The sequence below is a fragment of the Acanthisitta chloris genome, unplaced genomic scaffold, assembly GCF_000695815.1.
Source record: "Acanthisitta chloris isolate BGI_N310 unplaced genomic scaffold, ASM69581v1 scaffold3301, whole genome shotgun sequence".
Taxonomy (NCBI): domain Eukaryota; kingdom Metazoa; phylum Chordata; class Aves; order Passeriformes; family Acanthisittidae; genus Acanthisitta; species Acanthisitta chloris.
The window spans coordinates 13,000-32,221 of record NW_008657462.1 but is presented as its reverse complement, the minus strand read 5'-3'; the positions used below and the strand labels follow the sequence as shown (position 1 = coordinate 32,221).

Below are 19,222 nucleotides of genomic sequence, written 5' to 3'. Positions count from 1 at the left end.
AAAGAGCTTTGCTTAGGCCTTTTCCTGCCAGGTGTAATTTTGGGAGCTGGATTTTGGGTTCTGTGCCACTAGAGGGAAACCTGTGCATGGGAATGAAGGGAGTCTCAGCTGCTTGATGCTGAAGTAGTGTGGATGGATAAAGCAGAATCCAGTTGCTTCCAGCTGTGTATCCCGGGCAATCTCGTTGGTGTAAGAGGTGTGCTGGTGCATACAAATTATCCAGCTCGGTATTAATGTACTGATGCATGAAACAGGATGTCAGGGGACATGGTTTGTGGTGGCATTGACAGTGCTGGGTGAGCAGTTGGACTTGATGATGTCAGAGGGCTTTTCCAGCGTTAATGGTTCTCTGGTCTCTTTACCCCTTGGAAGAAATGATATCAATTATAGGAGCAATGACAGAATCAGCACCTCAGGAAACAGCCTCATGAGTGCCTTCATATGTTGTCACAACTGAGCTGTGTACACGTGTCCTTTGCTCTGGCTTCTAATAATGGAACAAACGGGGTCATTACAAAGTGTCTGTTCTTTAATTGCTCCAGGAGTGTCCTGGGCTGCATCCAAAGGAGTGTGGGCAGCAGGTTGAAGGAGGTGATTCTCCACCTCTGCTCTGCTCTTCTGAGGCTCCTCCTGGAGTGCTGCCCACAGTGCTGGTGTCCTCAACATAAGAAAGATGTGGAACTGTTGGAGCAAGGCCAGAGGAGGCCACGAAGCTGATCAGAGCACTGGAGCACCTTCCCTATGAGCACAGGCTGAGAGAGTTGGGGCTGTTCAGCCTGGAGAAGAGAAGGTTGTGTGGAGACCTCAGAGCAACCTGCCAGGAGAGCTGAAGGGGCTCCAGGGACTCTTGGTTAAGAACTGCAGGGAGAATGGGGAGAAATTGAAAGAGGGAAATTTAGATTAGGTATTAGGAAGAAGTTTTCCCTGTGAGTGTGGTGAGACACTGGCACAGGTTGCCCAGGGAGGCTGTGGCTGCCCCACATCCAGGTGGGCTGAAGCCTTGAGTAACCTGCTCTGGTGGGAGGTGTCCCTGCCCATGGCAGGGGATTGGGCCTAGATGGTCTCTAAGGTCCATCCCAACCACTTAACATACTATGATTTCCAAATTGCTTCCTTCAGCTCAGGCAGAGGACTCAGAGTGTCATGGAAGAGGTTTGGAGGGAAGTCTGATTTAGTATCATGGAATCCTGGACTGGTTTGGGTTGGTAGGGGCCTTAAAGCCCATCCAGTCCCACCCCCTGCCATGGGCAGGGACACCTTCCACTAGCCCGAGTTGCTCCAAGCCTCATCCAACCTGGCCTGGAACACTCCTAGGGAAGGGGAATTTGCAATCTTCACTTCTTTCATTTTACCCTCCCCATGCTTGGGAAGTTAATCCTTCGTAGAAGTTTCTTGGTCTCTGAGTCTCTCCTGTGTGTGTTTAAGCTGTTCCAAAGGGAATATCTTTATCAGATGCAATTTTCCAACAACTTTTGATATTTTTGTGTGTGTTTAATCTCAGTGAGACTTGTGTGAGTGTTGAAAACCATTGGCCTTGTGGCTTTGCAGCTCCTCTGGTTTCTCTCAGCCCAAGGCTGCCCCAGTGTCCGTGGTGGATCCCATCTCTGTGCCTGAGAGAGCCCCTGGATCAGTCAGGTTGTCAGCACAGGGAGGTAACGGATCTGCTGCCTTCCATTTTAAGAGTGACCTTTAACTCCCCAGACTTTGCAAGCTAACTCCTGCAGGATCCTGCTGGAATCTTGCCTCCCAGGGCCCAGCAGCCTGGCACTGCCCTGCAGATCTGCTTGGCTGGCGACAACACTGCGGGCGCATCCGAGCAGAGGCTGAGATCCTCCTCACCTCTCCTGCCCTCAGGGAGATCCGCATGGATTGATTCATGCTGGGCTTGGTGGGGGATAGCATGGAATGACCAGGAACTGTGCCTGTGGAGAGCAGGAGCTGATAAAGACAAAAACCCTTTTCCAGCCATTTCAGTAAGAGAATTGTGTGTTCGCCGTGACATTGATCCTCCACCACAAGTGCAGGAACACGTCTTCAGTTACAGAACCCACAGTTCAAGGAGCTATTTTTGGGTGCTCAACAGCTTCACTGAACTTGTGTCTAATAGGTGAGGCCATTGCTGTGGCAAGGTTGGGGGTTAATTTTGGTATTTTTGACTTTTTTCAATGCATTTGTCTGGAAAAAGACCATGGAAGACTCTCCTCTGCCTCTGCTGACGGTGCCAACAGCTCCTTACAGTGACCAGAAATCAGGAACCAGTGGATTACGGAGGAAGACCTTTTATTTTGAATCCAAGATGAACTATTTGCAGAACTTTATCCAGAGTATATTTTATTCCATAGACCTAAGGGATCGACAGGGATCTTCCATGGTGGTTGGAGGTGATGGGAGGTACCTCAATAAGTCTGCAGTGGAACTCATAGTCCAAATGGCTGCTGCCAACGGGGTTGGTAAATGTTCCGTGCCTAAATTTCTCTTGTTGTGTGGCTGAGAAATGCAGAAACCCCTAATAAATAAGGGTCACTGTAAGATTTAATTTCCCCAAAGGCTTTATTCAACTGCTAATAGTTAACTTTGTAGTGGCAAATCATTTTGGCAGCACAGAAACGAGTGTTTTTGCACCTTAAGTGATGCACATGCAGCAAGGAGAAGAAATACTGCTTGGGTTTGTGTGCTCTGGCTTTGTGTTTTGACGTGCCCCAAGCTGTTGGCACCTGTAGATTTTGTAGCCTCTCCATGAGGATATAAACCCCTGATATTGTTCAGAAGTGAAGTCACAGGGAGAGCCACAGATGGCTGTTCTGTGGCAAAGGAAAAGGCAAAATGAGGTTGTTTCTTTCTCACCAGGTGTAAGTTGTGGCTGTGTGATAAGTACTGCAGGAGCCTTTGGAAATTGAAATGAGAGTTAGCAAGTGAGTGGCAAGTTTCATATGGATCTCAGTTGTGCTTTGGAAGCAGAACAGGTTTGTCTGTTTGGGGTAGATCGTGGTTTGAGCACTGCAAGGCTCATGGGCACTGGGGTTTGGCTATGTTTTCTTCAGCTTTTTAAGAAGCAAAGACTCCGCTGTCTGCCCCGATCTCTTATGCAAAGTTTACTCTAAGAGACCTGGATCTCAGGAATTTGTTTGACAAAAAATAGCTTACCTGATGAGAACAGTGTAATTAGTGGTGAATGGGAAGAGAGAATTTTATTTATTTATTTTTAAAATGGACATATTTTCCATCTTGGGGGGAAAAAACTCATTTGGCATTGCAAATCAATGTATGGGCTGAGCAGAAGAGCTGGAAAACCTGCACACAGAGCCAGGTTTGGACTGCTTGACACCAGGACAGGTTTCCTGCTGGTAAAGGTGACATCAGGCTGATCTTCACCAGCTGAGATGTTTCCCTCCAACAGTGTGGTTCAGACCTGGCTAAAATCTGTTTTATCTGCTGGGTTTTGGTGGATTTTTGTGGATTGTTTTATTCAGTCTGGTGCTACATGTGGCTGTCAGTGTTGTGCTCTAACAGGCAGTGTGTAGGATTAGTGACGAGTGAGGCATCCTGCACACAGAGGACTGGAGGGCTGTGATGGTGTCATGATGGAGCTGTGGCCATCAGCTTCCTGGGCCTGAAAAAGCTGTTTCCAGTGTTCCTAGGGGGAAAAGAGGGACTGCAGGAGGTCTCCTTAATTCCCTGTGTGCATCTTAGTTGGGCTCCAAGGGTGGAAGTGTTGCCTGGATTGCCTCAAAGTCCTGTAACCCAAAATTGCTGCACCATGTGGGTCTGTTCTGAGAATTCCATGGAAGGTGTTTCTCTGTCATTGCATCCGTAGAGTTCTCTCATTAGAAATTCCAGAGAATCCAAAATGATGAAGTGAGAATTGTTCAGCACATTGTTACACTGAGCAGGCTTTTCCTGTGGTTGCCACAAAGGGTTTAGCATTGGATGGGTGGGGAATGACAACTGAAAACCTCTGGAAGTCGAGGAGGATCCCAAATCAGAGAGCAGCTCCTATGGAGACAAGTGTTCCTTTCCTTCCTCAGTGTAGGAAAAGCTGCAGTTCAGGTGTGCAGGGAGGACAGACTGGGTGAGGACAAGGGATTTGATGTGTTCATCCAGCTCTCCTGGGGCTGCTGTGTGGTTTGGGAGGGAAAATCCCTTGTTTTCCCAGCCCTCCACAGCATCCCTTGAGCTGCACATGAGGCCTGGCAGAGCAGTGATGCAGGGGGATGTTGTGGCTGAATGTGATCCTCAAAGGGAAAGTGGGGAGCAAAGGGTGAAGTTTTGGAGAGGAGCTTCCTGGAAACTGCATTAATTCTTGCTGAAGCTGAAGGAGCAAGATTTGGAGGCTGGAATAAAGCACAGGACAAGGTTTGCTGGCTTGGACTGAGAATGGAGCAAAACCCTGTGTAGGTTGGGCTGGTAGGTAAGGCACAGTGAGGGCTCTAACATCAGAGCTGTGGCCAGCTGAAAGCAGGGCCCTCACTTTGGGTTCGTAAACTGCTGTTTCAGGTTTATGCTTGTTATTTGCTAGAGGTGCAGATCTCCTAGCAGCTGCTCTATGACAGCTGTACCATGTAATAACTGATGGGCAGCGAGGCAGGGGCTTAGCACCCAGCAGTGCCATGGGACAAGAATCGCAGCCATCCAGTGCCCTTGGCTCAGCTCCCTCTAGGAATGCTCCTCTTGATTTCTGGTTTGTCTTGTGTTTGAATGAAATCCCTTCTCTTTTCTCAGTCTGCTCTGGGTCTGATCTCCTTGGCTGATGCAGAGGAGTCTGGTATGTGTTTAAATCTCTGTCACCTCATTTGGGGGCTGTGGTAGGAGTTTGTTCTTCCAGAGAAATATTCATCATCCAGTAAGCAGGTCCTGATCTCCATGTATTGCTTAGCACATTGCTCTGGCTTCTAATTCTGCTATTCCTAAAGGAGGTGAGTTGCTGTGAGTAAGACTCTGCAGCTACTCCCATGGTAGCCACGATGTTCAGTTTTTGTATTGTTTTGGCTTCTGCCCACGCCACGAGTGTTTTGAAAGCAAAGTTCAAGACCCACAGCCAGAAGGGTTGGTTGTTTTGGTTGTTTAGATGCCTCTGGAGAGCTCAGCTCTTCAGTGTGAGCTCCCATATCCAGCTGAGCTGCAGCATTTCTAAAGGGAAATGCTACCAAGGCACCACAGAGCAGGGGCAGGTGCTGCCTGTGCTGTGCACCACAGAGATCTCCTCCAGCCTCTCAGGAGCAAGGAGAGACACCACCTCTGCATCCATAAACCACCAGGGCTTGGGGTTACCTGTGGCATTTGGGAGTTGGTGGGTTTGGGGATTTGGGCCTGACAGTGGTTTGTTTTGCTGTTGCACCCTCAGATCGGGCGCTTGGTCATCGGGCAGAATGGTATCCTGTCCACCCCTGCCGTGTCCTGCATCATCAGGAAGATCAAAGCCATTGGGGGCATCATCCTCACAGCCAGCCACAACCCTGGGGGCCCCAATGGGGACTTTGGCATCAAGTTCAATATTGCCAATGGAGGTGAGGTTGTTTGGCTCATTTCAATTTGCTTTATTTCTGATTATTTCTGTTGTTTCTTGTATTGACCCCAAGGAACCCAATTTGTGTTGTAATATCTCAGTGCCCTGAGCAGTGCTTTCCCTAAACAAAGCAAGTGACTGCCTTCTCTTCTCATACCCTGTTATTCCTCTCCTGGGGAGTTATTCTCAGCCCCAGGTCTTTGCTGGATTTCTGAAGTGCAACTCCTCTTGCAGTTAGATCCTTTAATGTCTTCTCTCCTGCCCATTTCACTTTTCAGGTCCTGCTCCTGAAGGCATCACTGATAAAATCTTCCAAATCAGCAAGAAAATTGAGGAGTATGCCATCTGCCCAGATCTCCAGGTGGATTTGAGCACCATTGGGAAACAGCAGTTTGACTTGGAGAACAAATTTAAACCATTTACAGGTAAACAAATGTTCTTTGTCTTGGAAAGCACAAGGAAATTTGGTGTTTCTGAGGGGACATGTGGCCATTGTGACCTCTCCTCCTCATCTGGTGGATAATCCAAGGAGGACATTGCTCCTGGTCATCCTGACATTTATTTATGGTTTGTTCTGGCCTGGAATTTACCTTGTGTAGGCTAATTATATCAGTTCCTGTCCTACAAAAGGACAAAATCGCACTCTCCAGGTAAGTGGAGTGGGACTGAGCCCTCTTGGAAGAAGTCCAGGGAGGTGGGAACAGAGTTTGCCTTAAGGATTTTGTTGGTCCACTTGGTCTGTGACCTGATGAGCAGAGACAGCCTGTGATTAAATTCTTCATTTAGCACCTTTATTATTGCCTGTATGGCATGACTCTCTGGGATGTTTGAGGGCTTTATGCTGAGCCCTGGCCCTGTGCACTGAAGACCATCACCACAGGGCCACGTGTGCCAGAAGTACTTTGCTCCCAAGATTTCAGGCTGTGAGAGTTGTTCTCTGTTTATTTTCTTTTCCAGTGGAAATTGTGGACTCTGTAGAAGCTTATGCAAACATGCTGAGGAACATCTTTGACTTCAATGCCTTAAAGGAGCTGCTGTCAGGGAAAAACCACCTCAAGATTCGCATAGATGCTATGCACGGAGGTATGCACAGCTGGATTTGGGGCTTGGGGCACTGGGGGGGGTCAGGTGACCCCAGGGCTTTGCCACCTACCTCAGAGAGAAAGATTTTCCTTGGAATTTATATTCATCACTTGTAAATTTGTTGGATTTTTTTTGTTTTGTAGCATTTTTGCAAGTTAACTTTTGATGGCTTTATGTTCTTTTCTTTTGGGAGTTGGAACAAAATGATCTTTAGGGTCCTTTTCAATCCAAACTATTCTGGGATTCCATGAAATGTTTGGGCTTGAAGTTGCCCTGGGGCAGAGATATCAGTGGGGTTTGGGGGAATGCTGTAGGGCTCACACATGTCAGTCAGCACCTGAGAGACAGGAGGTGAGCACTGATGCTGTGTTCTGACTGTACACCAGTCAGTGTCCCGTGGAGGCCACAGCAATTAGGCAAAGATCTGCCCATAGATATTTAAGCACAAAAATGGGACCATTAAACTGTTTTATATAATTTAATATATCAGCCAAACTTGTGAGTCTCTTTCAACACACATTTTTTGGGAGCACCATGGCTTCGTTAGCATCTTGTTCCTCTTGTCTCCAAACAAACGTTCCTATGTTCACTTATTTTTTTCCTGTCTTCATTACTAGTGTCTGAGAGCCTTAAATCCTGTTGCTCTGCTGGGGATCAGTGACTCACACGTGCATTTTGTTCTGTTACATGTGGCAGTTACACTCACACCTCAGTGCTCTTGGGGCATAAACCCTTCCCAGCAGGGTCCTGGCTCCTAAACCTACGAGTGGTTTCACTTATGTAGTGGGAAAACCCTTCAGCTGAAAAACGTGCTTTGGCAAGGGCTTGTGTGCCTGGATGGGTCAGGCTTGAGCACTCCTGTGGCTGGAGAGAATCCCAGGCTGGTATGGGTTGGGAGGGACCTTAGAGCTCATCTCATCCCACCCCCTGCCATGGGCAGGGACACCTTCCACTAGCCCAGGTTGCTCCAAACCCCATCCAGCCTGGCCTGGAACACTCCCAGGGATGGATTTTGATGTGATCTCCTGTGCCCTAGTGCCATAAACCACATAAACTGACCCAAACTGAGCAGCCCAGAGGTGGGTGGTGATGTGGCTGGCACAGAGCTGCCTGAGGGCAGAGGCTGACTCATTTCTCTCTATGTTTTGCTGTGATAGTTGTGGGCCCTTACGTGAAGAAGATCCTGTGTGAGGAGCTGGGAGCCCCAGCAAATTCAGCTGTGAACTGCACTCCACTGGAGGACTTTGGGGGACACCACCCTGACCCAAACTTAACCTATGCTGCTGACCTGGTGCAGACCATGAAGACAGGAGAGTATGACTTTGGAGCTGCCTTTGATGGAGATGGGGTAAAGCAGCTGTTCTGTACTCAGCTATTCTGTATTCCTCTTCTTTCCCTTTAGCCAGCTGTGGGGCTGATGCTTAGCTGATTTTAAGCAGTGGATGAAGCAAAGACCTTTTTTCTCCCTCTCTAATCATGAATGGAAGCGAAGCACTTGCTGCAGTTTGTTGCCACCACAGCAATACTTGGCTACTGTGTCAATAAAGAAGTCCAAACTGTCCTTAAACAGCTTTAAAGGCTGTGAAAACCCAGCAGGAAGGCGAAACACTCTCCAGGTGTTGCCATTTAACTGTTTCAAAGCTCTGCGTTTATTCCAGTGTAGCCACAAGATCTCTGGGAGCTGTTTGGTTTCTGGGCTGTGCCTGCCAAGCCCAGCAGCTCCTGCCGTGTGCTGAGCAGGGAGAGGAGCTGATCCCCTCTTGTCCTCCTCCCCAGGATCGGAACATGATTCTCGGCAAACACGGCTTCTTTGTCAACCCTTCCGATTCCGTCGCCGTCATCGCTGCCAACATTATGAGTATCCCATATTTCCAGCAGACTGGAGTCCGAGGCTTTGCCAGGAGCATGCCCACCAGTGGGGCTCTGGACAGGTACCTGTGTGCAGCTGGGAGAGGGGAGGGAGCTCTGCCAAGGGGAGGGGATGTCCCTGTGTTGGGGAGTGTGTGCGTGGGCCAGTGAGTGAGGCAGTGCCAGGGCTGCCCTGGGCTGGCTGCCAGGGCAGGCAGGGAGCTTTAATGGACTCAGTCCTGTCTGACATGGCAGACTTGGCCTGTGCTCTTGGCACTTTCTCTTCTCTACAGATAAACCTAAAGAATGGCCTTCCCCACCCTTTTTTTTCCTTCACTTTGATAGTGATACTTTCTTCATTAAATACTTTGAGATCCACAACTTAAAATTGCTTTAGAAGAGCTGTGTGTTTATATTAATTCTCTAATTGCATATCCCACCCATTTCCCAAACATTACATTGGGATAAAATGGAGGAATGCAGCAAGCAAGGAATTTTGCTGTACAGACCACCCAGCAGTGGCATTCCCTGCCTTCAGTGTCACCCCAAGGGTGATGCTGCTTCTGCAGTATCTCACATGGGAGCATCAAGAACCTGTCTGTGATATGACTTGGCCTTTTTGCCTTTGCAGGGTGGCCCAGGCTGCAAAGATTGCTTTGTATGAGACTCCAACTGGCTGGAAGTTCTTTGGAAACCTGATGGATGCAAACAAACTGTCTCTGTGTGGAGAGGAAAGTTTTGGGACTGGTAAGTCAGCGTTGCTGCTATCACCTATGATGGTGTTATTCCTCCTCTTAGCTCTTCATTCTTTATAGCTTGGGATTTATCTTTCATCTGTGGTTGTTGATGCTTTTGAAATATTGAAATATAAAAAAGGCTTGGAAGAATCAGTGATGGAAATGAACACAATGCTAAAGGTTTTGCGAGCCAATTTTCCTTCACTTCTTCATGAAGGCACGTGGAGACAAGCAGGAAGTCTAAGGGCCTCTTTGCTAGCCTGGTCATCGAGTCTCTGGGGGTTAAATGTAACGTTAAATGTATTTTTCAACTCTTGGTGGCCAGGAAAACTTTCTAAATGTTTTCATTTCTGGCAAGAAATATGGTTTGGAGCATGGAGTTTTATTAGGGAAGGTTTCAGGTCACTATTAAATCTCGCAGCTTAATAGGGCCCTCGTTTTCCTGGGCTAGAAACAAGGTATGATTTATAAAGCTTAAATTAACACTTGCCTTTGAACAGGCTGAGCAAGTTATTGGGTTACTGGGAAACAAAGTGAACATCTTAAGGAATTTACTAGGGCTGTGCATGTGACACACAACTGCTATTTGTGCAGGGAAGTTAAAGGGAGCAGATTTTGCTCTGTGTAGGAGCGACGTGCTTAGAACACTCAGTATTCCTGGGAGGCCTCAGCAGCTTGAGCTGTCCCATGGCATCTACCACATGGTGTTATGTCCTGACACTGGAAACTGGACCTTCCCTGCAGGCAGCACTTGATTCCTGTACAAAAGCTGAGTCTGAATTCACCAGAGATCTTGTTTTTCCTGTTCTCTGAAGATCTCTGGTGGAATATGCCAGGCGCAGGGGCTTGAGGGAATTTGGATTATTTCACACTCAAACCTTGTGTGTTTTCACTCCATCACTCCAGGAAACATTTCAGCCGTTGTGGGTGCCTTGAATCCCCCCAATGTCTGAAGTGCAGTGCTTTGTGGAGCTGGGGTGCACAGCTTGACAGGAAAGGATTACCCCAGCTTTCCTGGGGCTGAGGCAGTGGGATCACAGGCTCTGGCTGAAAGCAGGTTGCTGTGGAGCTGAGCAGTCTCCAGTGGCAATATTTGTGCTGTCAGATGCTGTTCTGATACACTAGATTTGGCCTCAGGTTGGAAGGAAAGGGGAATTTCAGGAAATGTGGTGTGTCTGTAAAGAAATCTTGAAGTAAATTGTGAGTAAAGAAAGAGTTTGGAGTTTTGCCCTGAGTGATTTCAGCATGAGTTAGCTGAGTTTACATCCTGGACCTTGGCTAATGAGAGGGCACTGGTGCTTCAGGAAATAAAGAGAAGCAAAAAGCAGCAAATGAACTGCTGATGGCAGATGGTCTCTAATGAGCTCTCCAAAACTGTTTCCACCTTTGATTGTGCAAGCAATAAGCTCTGAGTTTCTCTCCATCCCCAGCAGGTAAGTGACTACCTCACAAATAAAAGGGACTGATTCCAGTTGCAGCAGGGGCTGAGGGAGAGGTTTGGGATTTGTCCAGCCAGCATCACAACTGAGTGGTCAGGGGAGGAAGCAGTTTGGGGGGAACAGAATAGAAAAGGGCCCAGGAGCATTGGACTTCCCTCACAATGCAAAGGAGTTTGTCCATCTGGCAAATGCACTTAGGAATGAAAAAGCAATGAAAAGGGGTGAGGAAGGTTGGTTGATAGGAAGTTAATGAGTTGTTTGGAGCGGGCCAGAATGTGAGTGTTGAAGGGGAGAGAGGTGAAGGAGCAGCCAAATAGGCCCAGTAAAAATTGACCCAAACTGCGAGCCGGTGGGACTGGAGTCCAGGAGCAATTAGGGTAATGCAACATGACAGAATTCCTGCCTGCTTCCTTGGGTATTTTATTCCAGCCAGAAGTTGATACATCACATGGGACTGGTGTTTATTTAGCATTCCTCTCCATCACCTCTGCCCAGCTCTCCCTGCCATCAGGGACCATGGGGATAATTTATGGCTGTGTCCACAATAGTGGGGTTTGTGCAAGGCTCCACGCAACCTCTGCCCAGCCCCCAGCCCTTTCCCCAGAGCATTCCCACTCTGGCAGTGCTTGAGTGGGTGACATGGATTGCTCTCTGCATTAGCAGGCCTACCCTGGCTCCTTGGAATTTCATTAACACCTCTGGTTTTCCAGGGTGGAAGGGAGAAAACGTTGCATCTGTGGGGCACAGAGCTGAACTGCCAGGGCAGAAGCACAGTGTGGGTTGGTGTATTCTGGGTGCCATCTGATCCCTTAGTTACTTTGGGTGCTCAGGGTGGCTGCAGCACACTCTCAGGTTTCCTGAGGGCTTAGGGCTGTGCAGTCCCCATCCCACTGCTGTGAGCTCCAGTGTGCACCCAGGGCAAGGCTGGGTGGGCTCCAGCAGCTTCTTGCTCTCCCTGCAGTGCTTGCTTTGAGGGTACCAAGAATGGGAAGCAACAGGCACAAACTGATGCACAGGAAGTTCCACTTAAACATGAGGAAGAACCTCTTCCCTGTGCAGTGACCGAGCACTGAACAGATTGATCAGAGAGGATGTGGAGTGTCCCTCACTGGAGATAGTCAAAAACCTGGATGCAATCCTGTGCCACATGCTCTGGGCTGACCTTGCTTAAGCAGGGAGCTGGGACCAGATGACCCACTGTGGTCCCTTCCATCCTGACCCATTCTAGGACTCTGAATCCTTCTCTGGTCCAAACAGGACATTTTTGAGCCCCTCAGTTCCTGGAGTGTGGGAGCCAGAGCAGGCTGAAGCCTCTCCTGGTCTTCACAGGTGGATGAGGTGTCTCTTTGCTCTGCTGTTTGCCAGCGCTGTGGCTGGTGCTGTTGGACTTGCTGCTCCTCTCCCCATTCTGGAGTAATTTTGGAGTGATTAGGGTTTGGTTCTCCAGGAGGGCTGACATTTGCCTTGGTGCTGGGCCAGGATATGTGCTGATCCGAGCGTGCTGTTTGGCAGACTGAAGGTGACAGCTGCTGAGGAGGTTGATGTTATCCTTCCTGAGCTGCTCCTTTGCAATTGCTTTTCTTTTTATTTATTTGATGACCTTTTTACTGTGCATTCCCCATTCCTTCCTTGGGAACAGAGTTAAGGGTCTGTGAACAATGAGTGCGTGTGTTAAAAGGGGCTGAATGTTTTACTTGGGTTGCAGCTAAAAGCAGATGATATCTTGGACTGTTGTGACCATGCAGCAGGGCTGGAGCTGTGCAATGCCTTCCATGTGGGAGCCTGTCAGGCTGCCATTTGGATGGAGGAGAGGACACAAGGTAGGGCTGTAGAACAGACTCTGGTGTGAAAGGAGTGGGAACTGTACTTGTGCTGTGGCTCTCTGCAGGGTCTGACCACATCCGTGAGAAGGACGGACTGTGGGCTGTCCTGGCCTGGCTCTCCATCCTGGCCTCCCGCAAGCAGAGTGTGGAGGACATCATGAAGGATCATTGGCAGAAGTATGGCAGGAACTTCTTCACCAGGTGAGGAAAGCACTCCTGACACCTCACACTTCCTTCTGTCCTGTGTCTGACCCTCCGAGGTCAGTGATTGCATTGATGGCACCAGAATGTGTCACCGTGGGGCTGATCCTGCCTCATTCCACTTGCTGCTTCTCTGGGAGTAGGTTAAACTCCCTGAGCAGCTTGCAGCATCCCTAGGGTACATGAAACTGGCAATGTTTACCAAAACCTTCTACCATGTCCAGTTAAGTTTGTTGTTCTGGACGTAATTCTAGTACGTAAAAGAGTTTGCCGAGGCTGCACATTTTATTCTTGTAAGGTATCTCTTCTCTTTTAATGGAAATTTTTTCTTCCAAGAGTTATTTGCCATTGGATCAGTATTCTTGAGGCCCCAAACAACAAGTTAGTTTGTGATCTCTTCAGTGACAGCAGTGTCTTATTGAGTGCCCAGCTCCTAGGCTGTTACTCAGTTAGCTGAGTTTCTGTCCAGTCCCAAAATACTCCCAATTTAACCTGCAGTTCCTGCAGTAGACATGGAACATGGAAAGGGAAGGAGTGAGAACCAATCTGCACACATGCAGAGGTGGGAATGCATCTGGAGCGAAAGCATTAGGCAGAAATCTTTCAGCTTGGAAGACCTACATGAAAATTCCATCTCAAATCACCCAGTGAAAGAACATGTCTTTTCCTTTTTAGTTTTTTCTTCTTTCCTTTTCTCCCAACACCACAAAGCCAGCACATACCTGAGGCACGCTAACCTGGGGGAAAATGCCAAAATCTAGGAAAAAAGGCATCCTTTTAGCACCCGAGATGTATGTGTAGAGCACACTGAGTGCAGGGGCAGGAGGGTCAGGCAGCCTGGATGTGCTCCGTGAGCCAGCCGGCAAATACAGCGGCACAAATTGTGCTGGCAGTCGGAGTCCAGAGTCTGGGATCCCACAGTGTGCTCCAGCTGCTCTGCTGCCTCTCTTACCCATGTGTAGATCAAAGCTGGCACTGGGATGTTATCCTGGTGCAGTGACAGCTGCTGTTTGCTGTGGGATGCACACAAGGATGTTGAGCATGAGGGACCTGTTGAGATGCTGTTGGCAGAGTTACAGTGAGTTTTTCACAGTCAGTGTTGGAGCCTGTCCTGGTCTGAGATACTCCTGGTGTGAGGCAGCACTTTGTGCTCTCATCTCCTTACACCAAGTGCCTGTGATATACAATCATAGAACCATCAAGTTTGGAAGAAACCTCTAAGATCATCAAGTCCAACCATTAACCTGTCTCTGCTGTAACCCCTGAACCCCAAACCATATCCTCCAGCCCCAGATCCAGACACCTCTTAAACACCTCTAGAGATGGTGACTCCACCACCTTCCTGGGCAACCTATTCCAGGGCCTGACCAAGTGTGCAGTGTATCCCACGGATCTGTGTTGGATGTAGCTGTAGTGCTGCATCTTCATAGAATCCCAGAATGGTTTGGGTTGGGAAGGACCTTAAAGCTCCCCTCATCCCCCCCCTGCCATGGGCAGAGACACCTTCCACTAGCCCAGGTTGCTCCAAGCCCTGTCCAGCCTGGCCCTGAATACTGCCAGGGATGGAGCAGCCACAGATTCTCTGGACAACCTGTTCCTGTGCTTTTATGTGTCTTTTCCTGTCCTCACCTCCAGTGTTCATAAAGGCATCACAAATCATTGCAGCTCATGGCATTCTCCCCTCCCTTATGTGTGTGTGCCTGGCTGTAGGTATGACTATGAGGAGGTGGATGCAGATGCAGCCAACAAGATGATGAAGGATTTGGAGACAGTGATGTTTGACCGCTCCTTCGTGGGGAAGCAGCTGTCCTCTGGTGACAAAGTGTACACAGTGGAGAAAGCTGATAACTTCGAGTACAACGATCCTGTGGATGGAAGTGTCTCCAGAAACCAGGTGGGGACGGCCTCACCTGGGCTGAATAGGAGCATTTTCCTTCTGTGCTCTTTCATGGATGAGCAGTATGTTGGGAATGCTGTGTCTGGCAGTCAGGCCCTGGCTCTTGTTTCCTGGCATGTGCTGGGGTGAGGAACCTCCCAGCAGCGACGCGCTTGGTGTTCACGAGCTCTAGCAGGTTCTCCAGAGGGGGTTAGGAGGGACAGTCATCTCTCTGGGATGGTGCAGGTTGGGCATATCTGAGTTTCATAGAAAATACCTTGGATACCCAAGAGGACAGAGCTGAGAGGCTCTTCCCTCCCCTTCTCCTTGCCCAGGGCTTGCGGCTTATCTTCTCCGATGGCTCCCGCATCATCTTCCGGCTGAGCGGCACCGGCAGCGCTGGAGCCACCGTGCGGCTCTACATCGACAGCTACGAGAAGGATGCTCAGAAGATACATCAAGACCCACAGGTGGGTGTCACATCTCAGTGCTGGCACTGCTGGCTCCCAGCCTTCCTCCAAAGCCAACCCTTTGCTTAGCACTGCTTTGCATGGACTAATGTGGAGGAGTCAGGGATTTGGGAGCTTTGGTATCTTTAATCCCAGGAGAAAGAGATGTATTGAAAAAGAAGCTCTGTGTGGAGCAAGTGTTACTGAGAATCCCTCATAGGTGCCTCTGCCATCACACATGACTTCTCCTGCCTGTGTTACACCTGTGGCTGGTTGCAGGTATGAGAGATGCTGTTTCAGGCCTGAACTGACCTTCTAGTTGAGATGTTGAATCATTAGGGATAAAAATGAGCTAATTCCTCTACCCAGTTTGGGAAATGCTTGTTTAAAACAAATAAATGGGGGGAACAAGATGCAGTTGAACTTAAGATGAGACTGACCTGTGCTATACTGGGCTCAGTACATGTTCTTTAAGGCCTCATTTCCAAATGCTGCTGATCTCTCATAGGCATGGGAGGAAAACAGTCCTCCTTTCATATCCCCCAGCAAACACACTGAGCAATTTGTGCATAACTTACAGAGCCATTATTGACAGAAAGTCTAAAAACCACGTTCTGAGGGACACAAACTGAACTTAGGGTTTACCTGTCCTGCGCTGATGTGCAATGGAGTTTGGAGTACAGCACAGGGAGGGGGACAGCAGCAGCACCAGAGCTGAGCTTGGGATTTCTCTCTGAACACCACATCCCTCTCACTGGTCCCACAGCTCATGTTGTGAACCCAGAAGAGTCCTGGAGAGCTGAGCTTTGGGTGTCCTGGGCTGACCCACCTGCCTTTGAGGGGAGGCTGAATGTGGTGTGTGTGTGCTGCAGTGGTTCTGAGCCATCTCTCTCCTCCCTGCAGGTGATGTTGGCCCCTCTGATTTCCATTGCACTGAAACTCTCACAGCTCCACGAAAGAACTGGCCGCAGTGGTCCCACCGTCATCACATAGAGCCACACTGTGCTGGAGTCACCCTGGGGAAGAAGTCAGCCTGTGTCCCCTTTTTTTGTCAAATCTGTCACTAAAAGAGGAATATTAATTTTGTGCCTGTATTTAAGACACTGTTGAGCTGCAAAGGATAGACAATAAACCCCAACCCCTCAGCACTCTGTGTCCCCTTGCTGTGCTGCTTCTCTGTGTCTCCAGCGCTGCCGGAGGGTTGTGTGGTGCTCATGGCACAGCCTTTGGGGCAGCACATGGACTCGTGGCTTTTCCTTAAACAAAAGGCTCTAGAAATAACAAAGAGACAAAATTCTTCAATAATTCAGAGGCTTTCTTTTAAATTTTCCTGGCAAAGAAGCACTTTATCCTTGTTAATATGTGGTCCTTTAATGAGCAGTGGCTGAGTGTTAAAGCAGTGTATTTTTCACTCAGGTGGATTTTCCAGTTGTCTTCTGTACAAGAAAACCCTCACAACACACTCTCCATGCAGAAATCAGCAATAAGGAGCATTGCAGGATGCTAAAGTGCAGATCTACGTCCTGGTAGGCTCCCAAAAAGGTGGTTTTGATGAGCTTGTTTGGTTGAACATGGATAGTAAGAGCCTTGAATAATCAGATTTGCAGGCATTTGTGTGCAATATCCAAGGGCACAGAGAGGGTCACTGTGGAGACAGTTGTAGCTGTTTGATGTTAGGGCTGTGCAGCACCTTCCTACCCTTCTCCTGGAAGTACTGTCATCAATGGGGATGAGTTGAAGTGACTGCCCCCAGTCTTTGTCACCCAAATCCTGCAACCCTGTGTCCCATCTCACCTTCCACCCTGGCTGGGCTCAGCTGAAACTCAGAATGAGCCCCTGGGCAGGCCTGAGGGGAGCAGCTCTGTTATCCAGGCATGTGGAACATCCCAGCCTCAACAGGATGCTGCCAGCACCACTTCTGAGGGAGAATGGAAGTGCTGACAAAATGTTTTTCTCTCACCTGTGCAGAGGTGTGGTGTTTCCTCTGCTCCATCCACACTAAGAGTTTTGCTGGTGGAGCTGCTTTGGTGTGAGGTGTAGAAACCCCCCAGACCTCACAGCTTGTTGCTGCTTGTTGTCTGCCTGAGCCCTGGTGCTGGATGCCACTGGGTTGGGGGCACAGAGCTCCTGTACCCCCATCTCCCAGTCCAGACATACCCATGGGATACACACACATGTGGCCCAGAAACATTTGCTCTCTCTGTCAGCAAAGAATAAACTAGAAAACAACGTAAATCTGTGATTAGAAAGTACTCCAAGAGACCACAGAATTTACATTTGCACCACTGAGCTTCATCTGATTTGATTATAAAAACCAACTGGAAATCCAAATAGGGCAGTTTGTAAATGGTGTTAGTGCCCTAAAGCTGCTTGATAAAATGATCTAGGTCAGGCTTAGGGTAAAGAGAAGACAGAGATGTTAATCAAGGCTAAAAAGTGAGGTTAGGACCCAGGAAAAGCCTGTGGTGGCGGGAGAGCTGTGTTTTCCATCCATGGTCCTGTGCTTGCCTAGCACTTCCCTTGGCAGGATGGAGTCCTGGAGGTTTCCCTCATGGCTGGATGCAGAGCACTAACCAGCAAGCTGGGATTATTGGGGGGAAACAATTTGGCTGCTCTAATTTGCCTTTTAAGCATTCCATGAACAAGTGACCCCAGAGTTTATGGTTGGCCTCTTGCTAAAGCAGGTCAGGCCTGGGGTCCTGCTGACAGAACTGTGAGTGCTTTTCAGTTAAACTGTGCTAAAAGCTGCTCTCTGCCCACACTGGTACTGCTGGTGCTGACAGCTCTCTGGTGGCACATAGCTCTCCTCTCCAGGAGGGGATGATGAGATGAATGAACTCCACTTATTTCAGCATCTTCAGAACTTGAGGTGTTTGCCTGTGCTCTCATAGCTTTATTTCTGCTCAGTTCCTCTAGCTGCTCCTTCCACCACTCCTGCATGTGCTGCAAAGGAGCCCAGAGTGTTCCCCACATTGATACCTGTCCCTATGACAATTTGTGCCTGTGCAGCTCTTGCCTGTTCAGCTCATAGGATTTGGAGCCTTGTGTGGGATGGGGAGATGCTCTTAAAACTCCCTGCCAGGAGGTGCAACCAGGTGAGGTCAGGCTCTGCTCCCAGGGAACATGGGACAGGACAAGAGGAGACGGCCTCAAGTTGCACCAGGGGAGGTTTACATTGGCTATTAGGGGAAATTCCTTCCTGGAAAGGACTATCCAGCCCTGGCACAGTTGCCCAGGGCAGTGGTGGAGTGACCATCCCTGCAGGGATTTAAAAGCTGTGTGGATGTGACACTTGGGGACATGGCTAGTGGTGGCCTTGGCAGTGCTGGGGGAATAGTTGGACTTGGTCTTAGAGGGCTTTTCCAACCTAAATGATTCTGTGGCTACAGACCAAAGATCCCTCTTGGGAAAGCCCTGGGGATTTCCCTGCTGGGTCACTGAGTGGGATGTAACTCTTGGCAGCTGCTGAAGTACCAGCAAATCCCTGACTGGGCAACAAACGAAGGGAAAGTGGCTGATGGGTGAGGATAACCAGTGTTGCTCCGGGTGTGGGAGGCTTCTGATATTTGTTTAGTTATGATTTTCTCAGGAAATCTACTTTTACCTCTGGGTTAGATTCCAGCAGATCCCTTCCCACTCAGTGACTGTGTGCAGGAACTCGGAAGCATGGTCGGTCCATGAGATACTTAATGTCTGCCTGTGCCAAAGCCATGGTGATGGAGGGGTTTGGAGCCTCAGCCCCTCTGTAGATGGAGATTTGCTTGAAAAATCACTCCTGCTCTTTCTCTGCTTCTCTGCAAGCTACAGCTCAGGACTCCTGTCCCAGAGAAGCTCGATTAGATCTGGATGTCTCCCTGGCTGTATGCATTTTACTCTTCACCCATCATGTATGTAGTGCAGGATCCCATGTCTACATGGTTTGCTCTGCACAGCAATGAGAACTCATCACAGAGTTCCCAGACAAGAGCAGCCACAGCCATGCCCAGAGCAGAGCTCAGCCCCTGAGCTGTGCTCGGGGGTTCCTTGCCCCAGCCCGTGGGTTGTGCAGAGGTGCCATGGCCAGGAGTGGGGCTGGCAGCAGTGACCAGGGTAACTCCCAGTTCACAGGGCAATGGTTGTGCTGCACAGGAACCCTTGTGCTCCGTGCAGAAAAGCTCTGAAATCATAGTTTTCTCTAGGATCTTCTACCTGTGGGAGATGGAATGTCTCTCTCTAGGTGGCAGCATTGGTAAAGAGTCTCTGGGGTGTCTCTGGTGGAGCCAA

The 19,222-nt window shown here is 49.1% G+C and overlaps 1 protein-coding gene across 1 annotated transcript; it reads left to right on the top strand.

The window, feature by feature from the left end:
* The first annotated feature begins 2,078 nt into the window (after positions 1-2,078).
* On the top strand, positions 2,079-16,107 carry PGM1 (phosphoglucomutase 1). Its single transcript, XM_009084708.1, has 11 exons — positions 2,079-2,446; positions 5,342-5,504; positions 5,782-5,928; positions 6,461-6,586; positions 7,744-7,934; positions 8,363-8,517; positions 9,066-9,181; positions 12,499-12,634; positions 14,345-14,528; positions 14,846-14,980; positions 15,863-16,107. The coding sequence occupies exons 1-11, from the start codon at positions 2,189-2,191 to the stop codon at positions 15,950-15,952; spliced, it is 1,701 nt and encodes a 566-aa protein (XP_009082956.1). The 5' UTR covers positions 2,079-2,188; the 3' UTR covers positions 15,953-16,107.
* The last annotated feature ends 3,115 nt before the right edge of the window (positions 16,108-19,222 follow it).